The 16,348-nt window shown below is 39.0% G+C and overlaps 1 protein-coding gene across 1 annotated transcript in view; it reads right to left on the bottom strand.

Moving 5' to 3' along the window:
• Positions 1-146: 146 nt before the first annotated feature.
• Positions 147-16,348, bottom strand: part of LOC140198605 (protein unc-80 homolog) — a 227,770-nt gene continuing 211,568 nt past the window's right edge. The window contains 5 exon segments of the mRNA XM_072259605.1: positions 147-986; positions 4,531-4,751; positions 7,712-7,823; positions 9,616-9,697; positions 15,549-15,696. Coding sequence (XP_072115706.1) covers positions 717-986; positions 4,531-4,751; positions 7,712-7,823; positions 9,616-9,697; positions 15,549-15,696 — 833 coding nt within the window. The 3' untranslated portion in view covers positions 147-716.

Raw genomic sequence — 16,348 nt, forward strand, 5'->3', positions numbered from 1 at the left:
AAAGTATTCAAGGTTTGGTCTTATCTAGGGTTACAAAGGAAAAGAAAGCAACTACAATGTAAATAACAAACTGAGATACGGTTTCTGCTACTCACTGGCATTAGATTGAAATAGCAAAATTCCTGACAAGTTAGATCTGGAAGATAAATAACTTGGCTTTATTGTATATTACATGATCTGACTCTATAAGCTGATTCACATAAAATGAGTTCACTTCTGTAGTACAATAAACTCATAAGGCAATAATTTGTTTCCAGTGGTGCTATTTTACAACAGACCATCAAGACTTGAGACACACAAATCACGAATCAGACTTCATTAAAGCAATACATTTATGGCTGGTAATTCACCGGCCAAGCTTTGGAATGTTAATGAATAGTTCCTTGCACTAGTCACATGATGGCACATTGTTCCGCAGTTGCCTTGGATCAACAAATTCTGTAAACTACTAATAAAATTTATGAGAATGAAATTCACCAAATTAGCTTTCCAGCAGACAATATTTTCACATACATTTTTGACTTTGACCAGCTATCTTGAAACATCAGGGATAAATACCTTTGTTAAAAGATCTAGACAATAACACAGTTTACACAGGACTAGTCAGTTAGCCGACATGAACCATATTACTGATTGTAACATTTATTGAAAAAATGATGGAACTTGAATTACAATGAAGGAGGACGAAAAGTTCTCCGTCCCAGGGGAATACTGTTTTAAACGTGGGATTCATCCGTACTTGCATTAGTCTCACCAGATTCATCATGTGACATAACTAATGGATTCGAAAGGAGAGGATTTTCTGTTCCATCCTCTTCACTGATGTACAGGGCAGTTTCTTGATGTTCAGGTAAGTTGCTTATTTCAAGACCTCCAATGCCTTCACTGTGAAGAAGTGAGACCTGTTCTGGTGGCTCTGTCTGAATTTGCACCATGTTTTCTTTGTTACGATCTTTACGTGCACTCTCTGAAAATGCTGGCTTCACCTAAAAAAATATAAGCACTGTTTTATAACAGGACAAGGGTGGAGTGGTATTCCTTTTATCCTTCCTGAAGCAATGCTCTGGGCAACTTGGACTCAAATTGTGCCCGTTCACTGTTGTTGATCATCCCTGTGAATGATGCACAGTTTTTTTTATAGAGGCCATCTTATTCTACAGTTCTAAAGGAGAAGTCATGGATTGGCAGTGCAGAGTTTTATAGAATATATTGCCTTTGTATTGAGAGGACAGTGCACAGTTTTGCCATTATGTGTCAGACTCTGTGTCTTTATACATTATCATTGTTAAAATAAACCCTGAGAGGTACTTCCAATATATTGTTGAATAATTCCATGGCCAACAATATCCCAAAATTTATATTGTTTCAGCAATTTTGTAGATAGTTATGACCAGAATAAAGTTCATTCTCTTCCCTGTCTATCAAGGCCCTTACACAACTCTGTTCTTCAGCTGAATGCAGCAGACAAGATATACTCATGCAATTCTTAATCCTTCTTTTAACTTTAGGATTAGCAGGAGCAGACTTCACTCTCTTGTACTTTGACTTCTCTTTTTCCTTTCCCTGTAGACATTTGGTTTGCCTGTGTCTACCTGCTGCTCAGTTTAATTTAGAGACTTGCAACTTAAAAAACTAAATTCCACTGAACAGGATCTAATTGTCACTCTCACTGTGTTAGAACATCAGTTCAATAAATCATCACCCGATCTTTTCTTTTGTCTCTTTTTTTTCTATTTTCACATATTTAATATCTTCTCAAAGCACAGCAGCAGATGCATATGCCTTATTCTCTTGACCAGTTCTGATCATTTGCTGCTCTACAAATCAGTCCACAGTCATTTAACCATCTAAAATGCAAGTACCAATGAATGAAATTTCACATTGCTACCAACAGCTACAATTTCCCTTGAGTAAACTCACAGCAAGATCATCTATCTAATTGAAAAATCATTCAAGTCTCTCACAACTTAAATCGAGTAGCATTACAAAACTTCGGAGGTAATTTGGAGGCTCAGGAAAGTGCTGAAGGGTTTGCTTGGCATCCCTGTTTCCTGGTCGACTCTAGCTTACGACAAACTTCCACATATTTTATGGCAACAGTGGACTGATTATGTAAGATAGAATTAATATCACACCATCTTTTGTAGCAGTACATGCTGCCACATCAACTATATAAAGTGAAACAACATTACATATTTATTTAATTTTTCTCTTTATCCTGAATCCCCAGATCCCGTACCACACCATCTTCAGCTCAAGAAGACCTCATTTAACTTACTCTATTACAATTTGGCACTGGAAGAACTAGAGAAAGTATAGGATTAAAGAGTTCATTTCAGTTCAAATAGAATTCAAAACAATATACGATTTTGTGAAGGTGAATTTAAACTTAACACAAATTCACTTTCCATCATCAATACACTAGCATGAAAAATTAAACCTGATCACCACAAGGTTTGGAGAATGTCTTTCATTTGGAGAAATATTTCTCATTCACAGGATTGTTGAATAAAAACAATGAAGGAGAATCCATCAAAGATATCAAAGCTTGAGAAAACGTATGTGCATCACAGAGAAAATAAGTGCAAGCTTTAAAGAGGAACATCCTTGTTCATGGGACAACAGAAACAGGATATGTGTATGTTGGCACCTCATTGGCATTTATTTATTTAGAGCTACAGTGCAGAATAGATCATTCTAGCCTATCATGCCGTGCCACCCAGCAACCCCCAACAACCCCGATTTAACCCTGACCTAATCATGGGACAATTTACCAATGATCAATTAGCTTGACAGTATGTCTCTGGACTGTGGGAGGAAGCTGGAGCACCCGGAGAAAACACATTCCATGGGAGGACATATAGACGCCCTGCAGAGGATGCTGAGATTGAACTCTGATGCACCGAGCTGTAACAGCGTCATGCTGACTGCTATGCCACCATGGTGCCCACGCATGCAATGGATTCAACAGCTTCTGTTTTTCTAAAGTTATGATTCCATAAATTAGCTTAGATATCATTAGAAAACATTTATGTCCTAATTGTCAACTTGACTTTGCTTAAACGCTGTCATTTCATAGAATCAATAACCATCACATTTTAGAAAGGATATAAGTCACAGAGTTCGAAATCAGTATGAGTATGGGTTACTCCACTTTTTGCCTCTGTTTAGGTTAGTTAGTTCATGTAAATGCATGCATTACTAAATGACAATAAAAGGGGACTGCGTGTCCTCATAATCTAATCTAATCTAATCTAAATGCCTAATTGAACTAACCCAGCAGATTTCAGTGTGAAGTTTTGCAGATAATTCAGATAAAAAGTTAACCAGATCTTGTCTGCCTTCTTAAAAACGAGATTCTGCAAATGCTGAAATCCAGAGTGACACACACACAAAATGCTGGAGGAACTCGACAGGTCAGGCAGCATGTATGGAAAGGAATGAAGAGTCAACATTTCAGGCTGACACCCCTCATCAGGACCGGAATGGAAAGGGGAAGAAGACCAGAATAAGAAGATGGGGAGGGGAAGGAGTATAAACTAGAGGGTAATAGGTGAGGGAGCAGGTGGCTTGATGGAGGAAGGGGGATGAAGTGAAAAGCTGGGAGGTCATAGGTGGAAAAAGTAATGGCTGAATAAAAGGAATCTGATAGGAGAGAACGGACCATGGAAGAAAGGGAAGGAGGAGGGGCACCAGAGGGAGGTGTGAGGCAGGTGTGGAGAAGAAGTATGAGGTGAGTCAGAAAGGGGAATGGAAAAAAGGGTGGAGGTGGAGGGGGTAAAAATTACCAGAAGTTAGAGAAATTGATGTTCATGCTGTCAGGTTGGAGGCTACTCAGATGGATTATGAGGCGTTGCTCCTCCAATCTGAGAGTTGGCTCATCGTGGCAGTACAGGAGGCCATGGACCGACATGTTGGAACGGAAATAGGCAGTGGAATTTAAATGGTTGGTCACTGGGAAATCCTGTTCCTCACTTCATACCCCTTCCCCACTCACAGAGCTGACCCTTCAGCTACTTCATTTATCACCTTCTAGTTTTTACTCTATCCCCTCTCCCCTTCTTATTCTGGCTTCTTTCATCTTCCTTTCCAGTCCTGATGAAGGGTCTCAGCCCAAAGCATCGACTGTTAATTCCTTTCCACAGGTGCTGCCTGATCTGCTGAGCTCCCCCAGCATTTTGTGTGTGTTCCTCATCTGCCTTCTACTAAGAATAAAAAATGTTTTCTTAATAACGATGTAGTTCCCCTGATGTTCTGATTAATGATCATCATTCAGCCAAAAACACCAGGATAGATTAATTCTAACAATACTGATTGTGAGGATCTGCTGTATAAATCGTATTGTTGCTTTCATGCACGAGGGACTAAGCTTTGAAAACTCATGGCATGAAATATGCCTTATGAATGTATTTGTTTCATCATCATATGAAGAAGCCAGTAAACATTTGACTCTTTTTTAAAAGCACGACATTGACATTTTATTGGTAATTTTTTTTCCCCAACTTTTAGCTTCCTTTTAAGTATATTTACCTGGCTGCTCTCGAGCATGCCCGGATCCTGATTTGAAGGGCATGCAAGTGGTGCTGCTGAAACAGGTGAAGTGGGGGTTGAAGATGGCTCTGCGGCAGATCCTGGAACGCTGCCCTCCGTTTGCTCTGGTGCACTTTCCTTTCCTTCTACAATGGTTGCTTGTTGCTGAGTGGCCATGCTCTCCTGTTGCATTTCAGTGAAGGTCACTGATCTCTTTTGCTCTGTCAGAATCCAAGTAAAACACAGTAAGCTTATTTTTCTAAATAATTCTGACACTGAACACCAAAAGATGATGATAAAGTCAATCCACCAACCATAACACATATTTATTCAATATGCTGGATAGATAATCTTGTCACATAACTAGAAGATTAGCTGTTAGCTTCTGACACCATGATGTGATTTATTGCTGCCCATTTTGTCTGACTGAATTTCTTCCTCTTGTTCCTGTAATTCTCCTTTTGCCCTGTAATGGTCTCTAATCAAAAGAAATACACAAAGGCAGACTGACCTGAAATTATTCTATCAAATAACAAAAGCCAAATGTAGTGGCCAAAAACAGAAAGGGTGCTGTAGACATGGATAGGTTAGGCAGTCTTTAATCTAGGGTGGAGAAGTCAAATGCTAGAGAGCATAGATATAGGTTGAAATGGGGAAGTTTAATGGAGACTTGTAAGGCAATGTTTTTTTTAATACACAGGGTGATGGGTGATTGGAACACTCTGCTAAGTAGGTGGTAGAAGCAGATATACAGTTATAGGCACACACAAGCTTTGAGACAGGCACGCGAATGGACAGGGAAAAGAGGGATAAGAACCATGTGCAAGCAGATGGGATTAGCTTAGATTGGCATCATGGTTAGCACAGACATGATGGGTCAAAGGGCCTGTTCTGCACTGCACCATTCCATGTATTTCTAGTTTAGTGTGTTATCTTCAGAGATGTCAGTGGCATTACAAAATAATGCTGTTTTATGCAAATAATGTGCTAATCATATCATTCTAATTATATGGTAGCTCATGTATAAATATGAAGAAGCAGCAATAGGTTAGATGAGGAATAGCAAAGTTTAGAAAGCCACTAGAATGTACCATATACCTGTAAAGACAAATACTTCAATTTATGGATTGTGGTGAGAATATAGGAGACCACCCATCTTTGTGTCCAAGAAGCATTCAAATACCATTCTGAAAAATAGCACTTATCTTGTATCCCATCCCTCCCCACTGATCTCCCTCCTGGCACTTATCCTTGTAAGCGGAACAAGTGCTACACATGCCCTTACACTTCCTCCCCTACCACCATTCAGGGCCCCAGACAGTCCTTCCAGGTGAGGCGACATTTCACCTGTTGAGTCGGCTGGGGTGATATACTGCGTCCGGTGCTCCCGATGTGGCCTTCTATATATTGGCGAGACCTGACGCAGACTGGGAGACCGCTTTGCTGAACACCTACGCTCTGTCCGCCAGAGAAAGCAGGATCTCCCAGTGGCCACACATTTTAATTTCCAATCCCATTCCCATTCTGACATGTCTATCCACGGCCTCCTCTACTGTAAAGATGAAGCCACACTCAGGTTGGAGGAACAACACCTTATATTCCGTCTGGGTAGCTTCCAACCTGATGGCATGAACATCGACTTCTCTAACTTCCGGTAATGCCCCACCTCCCCCTCATACCCCATCCGTTATTTATTTTTATACACACATTCTTTCTCTCACTGTCCTTTTTCTCCCTCTGTCCCTCTGACTATACCCCTTGCCCGTCCTCTGGGTTCCCCCCCCCGCCTTGTCTTTCTCCCCGGGCCTCCTGTCCCATGATCCTCTCATATCCCCTTTGCCAATCACCTGTCCAGCTCTTGGCTCCATCCCTCCCCCTCCTGTCTTCTCCTATCATTTTGGATCTCCCCCTCCCCCTCCCAAATCTCTTACTAACTCTTCCTTCAGTTAGTCCTGACGAAGGTTCTCAGCCTGAAACGTCGACTGTACCTCTTCCTAGAGATGCTGCCTGGCCTGCTGCGTTCACCAGCAACTTTGATGTGTGTTGCTGAAAAATAGTGTAATGTTTGTGGAGTAAATACTAACACTGATTCCTGTCAATTACAATCCAAACTAAAGTACAGAAAACACTCACCTTAGGTATAATAACTGCCAAAAATTGTGACCATGTTATAAAAGAACTATGGGGAATTACACCATTTCATGATTAGAACTACAGTATACAATCTCACTGGAATCCTATTTTTAATGGGGTTTTAATTATAAGACCATAAGACATAGGGGTAGAATTAGGCTGCTCAGCCCATCGAGTCTGCTCTGCCATTCTATCATGGCTGATTTATTATCCCTCTCAACTCCATTCTCCTGCCTTGTTTGATGCCCTTATTAAACAAGAACCCATCAACCTCTTCTTTAAATATACCCAATGACTTGGCCTCCACAGCGATCTGTGGCAATGAATTCCACACATTCACTAGCCTCTAAAGAAATTCTTCCTCATCTCTGCTTTAAAGTGACGCTCTTCTATTTTGAGGCTGTGCCCTCTGGTCTTAGACACACCCACTGTAGGATACATCCTCTCTACACCCCTCTATCTAGGCCTTTCAATATTCAATAGGTTTCATTGAGCTCCACCCTCATTCTTCTAAACTCCAATCAGTACAGGCCCAGCGTCATCAAAAGCTTCTCATACGATAACCCTTACATTCTTGTGAACTTCCTCTGGAGTCTGTCCGATGACAGCACACCCTTTTTTATATAAGGGGCCCAGAAATGCTCACAATACTCCCAAGTGCAGTCTGACCAATGCCGTATAAAGCCTCAACTTTATGTGTGTCTTTTATTTAACTTAGTACTTGTATGCATCACTTTTGTATAAGCATATTACATAGAAATTTAGTTTTGACCTCTTTTGAAGGGTCTTGTGAGACACACATAAATTAAACCCATACCTGCCCAAATGTTCACATTCTTATGTTCCTGATGATTCTGGGGAGGACAGGGACACAATATGATGCCAGTGCCTTACCCTCACCCCTTCCTGTGCACCCCACCTATACTACATAAATGTATGTTTCAAGTTATTTGCATTTGCATACAATACTTTCTACAATTCCAGTTTCTAAACATACTTAGTTATTAGGTAAAGCTTGGAATAATGAAAACAAATTTTTGAGTCTTACCAAGAGGTTTAGCTTTTGGCTGGATGCCTCGTCTGGTAGTGGACAACCGTGCCCCCTGTCGTCCTCTTACATCGGTCTGTAACTTGGGCCGAGAGAGGAGAGCACGCCGAGGCTACAAGGAACATTCATCAATTTGACTGTGAGTTTTACACGCCAGTCTTTTTTCCCCAAACACTTATTTTAATTTCTTACCTACGACTTGTTAGGAATTATATTTCAGTTTAGCGGTGTGAAACTCATCAGTGTTAGAACATGTTTTTCATCTTTAAACTTCCTGGTGCCAATAAACTGAGTCTAAATGTAACATACTGTATGTTCCAATAATTACTTTAATTCAACTTAAATAAGTATTCTTTTGTCCTAACCTTTGTTGCCTTTCCCACTAAAACAGGATTTCAATGTGGTATTTGTAATATGATTCTGGAGTAGACTCTGAAACCCAGTTGTGAGTACTCCAACTCTCATGGGGCCCATTTTACGCAATGATTGATCTCACTCTTCCAATGCAGTGTCATGTCACTAAAGGGGGATAGCTCTATGGAGGGGTAAGCATGCACAAATCAAACTCCATTCTGCCAAGCGCAAATAATAACTTACTATTAATCTGGCTTGTCACCTGTGCTTTAATTCTATGGCCAGTGATTTTACACAAGTAATGCAATCTGAATCCCATCTGACACTGCTGTCAGTTGTTTTATTTACTTTGTCAAGAAGATTTTCGGCTAACGGCCAGGATATCGTCAAGATCACAAACGGTTTACATTTTTCAGTTGACAAATGTGGCACTGAGAATCCATTGTGTGGGAACAACTCACAACTCTGTGCCCCTATAATGTATTTAAACGGAATCCTAATGTGCAACAAGATTCTAAACAATCACGTGAATCCCCTACATCTTTTATTTAAAAAGATCTTAAGATCTTTAGCAACTTCTATTGCTATTCAGAAATCTATAGAGCAAAACAGTTCCTTAGACAAACTTTGGAAAGGGGCTACTTTTAGTATATATTGAACTTTAACACAGAAATGAAATGTCCTTCTGCAATGCAACCATTAATGAATTTTATTTTTTTTTAGCACTCCTGCTCCAATGCAATTAGCTTTCTGGAAGAGCAACTTGAAATTCTCCTTGCGTTCCACAAACTGTTTCTCCCACACACATTTGCACTGATGTCACATGGTTAAGTGCTACTAACCCTGAGGGAACCAACTCTCTAGAATTCTGGAAGTGAAATGCACTCTGGTGCAAGTGCTGGATTCAACAGTAAAAGAGGCGTTCAGGGAAGCTGCAGCCACAAGTAGGCCTCCGGGGTCAGGGAAGGAATACAATGCCAAGCTTTGAATTAATCGTGGAGGATGAAGATACTGATGTAATTTTAAGTGGGTAGAGCAGGCTGAAAGATTATTCTTCAATATACACTTCACTTCCTCTGAGGGCACAGGGGAGGAAAACCTTGGCTGAGTGCGTATTTATGACGTAGATTAAAATGTGGTTCCGACCCCAAATGCACCGTAAGGAAGGCCACAGCCAACAAGCGTCTCCAGCGATACACATTTCAATTATCTAGAGGTACCAACATTACAAATCATGAGCATAAGTGTGCCCTGTCTGCACTAATCATTGACAAGTGAGGTGGAGTTTTACAGAGGCCTGGCCTGACAAACCCTGCCGGTGTTTTAGCCTGTCTATTGTTGATCTACACGCGGCACAAAATGTAACTACACATTATAAATAAAGCCACAGACCGGGAGCCAAGATGCTGATCAGCACAAATACATGTGTTTGTTTTAAGGAATGTCAGAATATTAAAGCAACTTTTTCACCCTATCCGTTTCAAAATAACATTCATAGCTTAATTCTTGAGCTTTCTGCATTACTCTGAAAGCTCATAATTCACCCTCACCTGTCTTAGACCTCTCTTTCTTCCCAAAGGTTGTTGGATAAGAAGATTCTGCTGACCAGGTTCACTTTGTACACTCGCAACCCTGATGAGCGTATTAAACACAAATTAGATTACAAGTCTTAGTTATTCAATAAAAGGTATAGCAGTTCTTGCTTCACACATAAAAGTTGCTGGTGAACGCAGCAGGCCAGGGAGCATCTCTAGGAAGAGGTACAGTCGACGTTTCGGGCCAAGATCCTTCGTCAGGACTAACTGAAAAAAGAGATAGTAAGAGATTTGAAAGTGGAAGGGGGAGGGGGAGATCTGAAATGACCGGAGAAGACAGGAGGGGGAGGGATGGAGCCAAGAGCTGGACCGGTGATTGGCAGAAGGGATATGAGAGGATCATGGGACAGGAGGCCTAGGGAGAAAGAAAAGGGGGAGGGGGGAAGCCCAGAGGATGGGCAGGGAGTATAGTGAGAGGGACAGAGGGAGAAAAAGGAGAGAGAGAAAAAGAATGTATGTATATAAATAAATAAATAATGGATAGGGTACAAGGGGGAGGTGGGGCATTAGCGGAGGCTTGACAGTCAATGTTCATGCCATCAGGTTGGAGGCTACCCAGACGGAATATAAGGTGTTGTTCCTCCAACCTGAGTGTGGCTTCATCTTTACAGTAGAGGAGGCCGTGGACAGACATGCCTTTACACTTCCTCCCTCACTACCATACAGAGCCCCAGACAGTCCTTCCAGGTGAGGCGACACTTCACCTGTGAGTCGGCTGGGGTGATATACTGCGTCCGGTGCTCCCGATGCGGTCTTCTATATATTGGCGAGACCCGATGCAGACTGAGAGATCGTTTTGCTGAACACCTACGCTCTGTCCGGCAGAGAAAGCAGGATCTCCCAGTGGCCACACATTTTAATTCCACGTCCCATTCCCATTCTGATATGTCTATCCATGGCCTCCTCTACTGTAAAGATGAAGCCACACTCAGGTTGGAGGAACAACACCTTATATTCCGTCTGGGTAGCCTCCAACCTGATGGCATGAACATTGACTTCTCTAACTTCCGCTATTTATTTACACATTCTTTTTCTCTCTCTCCTTTTTCTCCCTCTGTCCCTCTCACTATACTCCCTGCCCATCCTCTGGGCTGCCCCCCTCCCCCTTTCTTTCTCCCTAGGCCTCCTGTCCCATGATCCTCTCATATTCCTTTTGCCAATCACCGGTCCAGCTCTTGGCTCCATCCCTCCCCCTCCTGTCTTCTCCTATCATTTCAGATCTTCCCCTCCCCCTCTCAATTCTCTTACTATCTCTTTTTTCAGTTAGCCCTGACAAAGGGTCTTGGCCCGAAACGTCGACTGTACCTCTTCTTAGAGATGCTGCCTGGCCTGCTGCGTTCACCAGCAACTTTTATGTGTTGCTTGAAATTCCAGCATCTGCAGATTTCCTCATGTTTGCAGTTCTTGCTTCATGTTTTTGTGACAAGCAGTTCTAATCTAACAATGATGTCAGTGCTATAGCTTAGCTTATAGATAGTCCTAAAGACCAATTGACTGGGAAAATCTCAAATATTCCTTTTAATTCATGCAAGTACATTGTTTATAAATTAAAGTCACTCAATTAAAGCTTAATTTACAGGACAATAAGTAATTTCAGGATTGTATTTTGTGCATCTGAAATGTTTTAATTGAAATTTTCATGCACTTAAGACTTAAAACATTTTACAGCTAGTAATTTAATAAAATTCTTTCCTAATTACTTACTTCTGGTCTTAGCTAAGTCCAACAATTAGCAAGATGAGGATTTTACTAAAATGATGAAATCCTGTGTAAATAATACTAAAATAAGCAATATTTTCATTTTGCCAAAAGAATATTAGTTTTTCAGTCTAAATAAATTTCTTCCCACATGCAAACAGCTGAGCTGAATATAATTTCACTCAGAAGGTAAAATTGCTAAAACAGAAGCAAAAACTACTGAGATCACAAAGATTTGCTGATTCACAAAAATATGTCTGGCAATGGTGGAGTATTATTTCAAATATTATGCAACAATAAAGAATAAAAGGGGCATCAAAATTCTAGTTTACTCGATATAATTACAATTTCAAGAACTGCTAAATTGAAAATTGTCCATATTGTCCAGTTTACATAGCTGTATATGAAAGCATCTACTGGTACTGATTCTACACACAGTTGTCCCAAAGAAATCACCCACATTATTATGTCTGCATCTGTTGGGCCGATTAGATGAGCAGTAATTTTTTTTTACTTTTGTAAATAAGATCACAGTCAAACTAAAACTGAGCTCACACATTCTCAAACGGAAGGTAGGCGGGTGAGGCTTGATCTAATGAAGGTTTACAGAAGTGATGGGCATGGCCAGAACCTTTCTTCTGAGATCTAGAACCAGGGGGCACAGACTTAAGGTGAAGGAGATCTAAGGCACAGTCACACAGAGGGTAGTGATTGTCTGGTAGAGGTGGTGGTGTTGGCAGATACAATTATGACATTTACTTGTTTAGGAAAAGCATTGAGGGATTCAAGCCAATACGGGCAAATGGGATTTGCATAGACCGACTTGGCAATCGGCACAGACAAGCTGTGGAGAAAGGACCTGCCTCCATGCTAGACGATCCTGTGATGTTACGTTCTTAAGGCTATTAGAACTGTTGGGTAATAGATAGAGCTATGCTAATAGATGATATGTGATAGACTGTGACATGAGGTCTGGATATTTAGTAGGGAGGAATAACAGAATAAAATGTTTTCATGTAATTGCCCTTCACTGTATCCATTGAAATAGCACGGGGTAATTGAGTTAATTAAGTAAAAGTTAACAGGGAAAAATGATCAGATCCTTAGATAAATGTGTTAACAATAACACTAGAGTAGAAAAATGTCTAGAATAGAGACTACAGTATACTGGTGTGAAAATCAGATTGGAAGGCAATTAATCTACTATAGATCTTTCACATTTTACATCCTTCACCTTTATTCAGTGTCACTTTCACAACTTGCGGGGAAACATGCACACAATGGGAGCATTAATTTTTAAATCAATAATGCAATGATCACATACATTATATCCGGCTTTCCATTACTAAATCTAATATAATGACAGAGACTGAGACAGATATATTCAGCTTAAAGAGTGAAAATGTTTCTCAGTAAATTATGTGCAGAGATTTCACTAAAAGTTCTCAGGTCATATAATGACACAGAAAGAGACCACTTGGCTCATGTGGCTCATGTGACCCATGTCGGCTCATAGCCAAGTGATCCTATTAGTCAAATATCCTGTCCCCTTAATTTCTTGTATCTTTGCCACCTTAGGTCCATTTCAGCTTTTGCCTTTTATGATTGGATTTAAATCTATTAGGATAAATACATTTCAGTGGACAGAGATAAGTCATCAAAAAGAGGCCTTCTACTGTTTCCTATTTCTTAGTAATTGTGTTAAGCCACATTTCCACCTTTGCCATCCAATTTTCCATCAAAGACTTGATTATTTACAAAAGTGGGACATGTGCATTAATGAACACTATGAGACCATGAGTTTGTAAATCAGTGCATTGGGAATCTTCACAGGAGATCTGATTTTTAATTATATCACAGTTCCACAGGCAAAAAAAATAAACACAAAAATTTATGAGATTAAAGACAGGTGAATGGAAGTATGTTTTTTAAGGGAAAAAGGTTAAATGATAACTAAATAACAAGACTTGTTAAATGACAAGGAAATTGTTTTTTTTAGGATTGCCGCACATATATGACATAAATACAACATTACACTGTACCTAGAAAGGTTAATCTCAGCAGCCAGCCCCTGGGATTCATCGAGGACATTAGGTTCACTGCAGAGCAGGGAGATGAGTATTTAAGGAAATTATGCATGCCTTGTCCACAAACAGGGCAATTCACAAATTTACATGCTCTTCAACAGCATGTAACTAATATACACTACAAAAAATTAATATAACTTTATACAGGTTTAGGGACTAGAAGATCAAATTAATGTTCAAAACACTTGAAAAACTCAATAGATTTCACACAGTAATATTGTCCACAAAAACAAATCAATGTCGGAGCTCCTCTTACAGCAAAAATAGACAGCTGAGAAAGGCATAAATCTGTTTTATAACATCAAAGATTTATTATACCTGAAAATAAAATGTTATTTATTACTATCTTCAGAATATATAGTATATATTTAGGACATCAGGTATTCTACAAATTCAAAACTTTGCATTTTTTTTCCAGCAAATAAATAAATCATGAAATTGTAAACCACAAGAACAATCCTGCGTGGAGCTGGCATCAGTGACATTGGGTGAGGTAATTCATATTAATTCTGATTGTCATTTAGTAGCTAGTTTAAACAAGCAATTGACATACTTGAATGTGCTGCACCTGTCCAGAAACCTCTGTGATTAAAAGGGATAGTCATAGTGCAGAAAATAACACTTCAAAACAAATGTTTAAAATGTTTTCAGAACCAAGATGCTGTTTTTGTTTTCAGAGTACATTACATAGTAGAGATTACTAGAGTGCAATTTAAGAAAGCAATCTAAATGTAAATGTTGACAATAACATCATCTTCTTTCAAGAACGTCTGTACTCAATTTTAATTAATCATAGAAACAAGAAATGTAAAATAATTTATTTCTTGCCACTATTTCTTTATCTTAATTTATTAATAGTGATTTTGCTAATTATACTACTGATAAACAAATTGAAAATGAATATGATTATCCAAGCATTGTCCGCCTTTTAATCAGATTTCTGACACGTTCAAGCAACATAACGATATTTGCGAGGTTGAAGGAGAAAATGGGTAGCCAGAGCAGTTCCAGTACTACTGCAGGTGATTGCAGGAAATTACCTCCAAGCCCTTCAGTAAGGGAATACTGTTCATTTCAATCATGGTACTGATTAATTTGCAATAAAGTACAACAACGGCAGGTTAACATAAGTAAATTATAGAAGAAATTATGGTGAAGAATATTGTGGTTCCTAAGCTGAAGTTCTTGGAATGGCCGCCTACATTTGTTAGCATTTAATGGCATTGTTATACAGAGGTAGTGAATTCTAACAAAACAGAGTGACTTGTTTTACCAATTTTTTTTTCTCAATTTATGGCCTTCAGAAGATTAAAACAACAGTTTGAAAATGTGGTGTTTCAACACGTCACAATTTCCATTGTGTAATTTTGCATATAATTTGTAAGTATATCACAGAAATTGTAATATTTGTTCCAAATATTGATAATATGCATGTAAATTTTAAGATGCAAGTAAAATCATATACCAAAAGAACAACAGAGCAAACTGACAAAGCAAGTTATATGGTATAGGCACAGTTCCAGCCACAATCCAACTAAGTACAAAACATCAGGTTAATTTTTAATCAGTCAACTTTAGATTGTGTTATCAGTTCTTATACTACGCTATATCAATTGTAAATGAGCAATATAGGTGGGAATAACATTCTGTGTGGTCCCCAGATTATTCTACATTCTCTAGCACTGTCATAAGTCAAAAGAAGTTGGTAATCTGGAAAAGGTATCTGGACTGTAGCTGCAGAAAGCAAGAAGCATGTAAGAAATAAAGTATATTCATAATAGGTGAAAGTAAAATACGCAATGCTTGTGTCTAATCCTATCAGATATATTGTAATTGGCATTAACTGTCTCATGATCAATTCTACATCTTTCAGAAATAAAGTGCATGAATTATTTAGTTGATATTGCTTAACATTGATAAGTGGCAAAACAACATTTCCAGAGATGAAGGAAAACTTGACAGAAAATATTTAAGCAATGATATCCCCATACTGGATCACCATAGTAAAAATTCCAAATCTTATAGAGGGAGCAATTAAGCTTAATAATTTATAGAAATTTGTGTTTTATATGGCATGGAGCAGAAAATTACTTGGTATATTACCTGTGGCAGGGCAAAATTCTAGTGCCTGAATCGGACTGAGGAGTAGACATGGTAGAGATGTGGCTGGAAAATCGACGGCGGCCTTGAATGCTGCTGGCCAGATATGCTTCTTGTTCGCTAACCACACTAGGCATGCTTACAGTGTCGTCTGCAAGGCAAAAAGGAAAAAAAAACTATTTAAACACTTTTCCAAATTAATAGCAGTGTTATGATGCCCCTATGACAGCGATTAAAATGATAAAGCTGACATGGAGCATGATGGAACTCCTAATAAAAGCAGTTTAAATTGTTTTAGAGTGAGGATTTAGAAGTTGCAAAGCATAGTTACAAGATTTTTTTTCATATAAATATTCTAAAAGTGAAGAATTAGATGATCCAATAAGCTGATAAATGTCAGAATGTCAGAATTAAGTTCCCTCCTGCACAATTATACTTGATAAGTAATAAAAGTTTAAATTCTTTCAGCATGAATGATTGACAATTCGTCTACGGTGGGAACAGGGAACATTAACTCAGAATCCACATGAACTGTTTAAGCTCTGTGAGAAAGTTCCTTCAGTTAGCCATTCTCATTCATTAATATTCATTTCTCCTTCCCATATTTGGTTTTAGTTACATCACTTCCTACTTACCCGGAAGGGTTTATCACATATCTTTATTCTTGCAACTCTGCATCCAACAATGAAATCAGTTTTATTAGTCAACTCAACTCATCAGGATGTAGATTGTAACCAAATACTTTTTTTGCCTGTGTGATCTTAGAAATAAATATTGACAAGATATATTTGATATACTTTATC

The sequence above is a fragment of the Mobula birostris genome, chromosome 6, assembly GCF_030028105.1.
Source record: "Mobula birostris isolate sMobBir1 chromosome 6, sMobBir1.hap1, whole genome shotgun sequence".
Taxonomy (NCBI): domain Eukaryota; kingdom Metazoa; phylum Chordata; class Chondrichthyes; order Myliobatiformes; family Myliobatidae; genus Mobula; species Mobula birostris.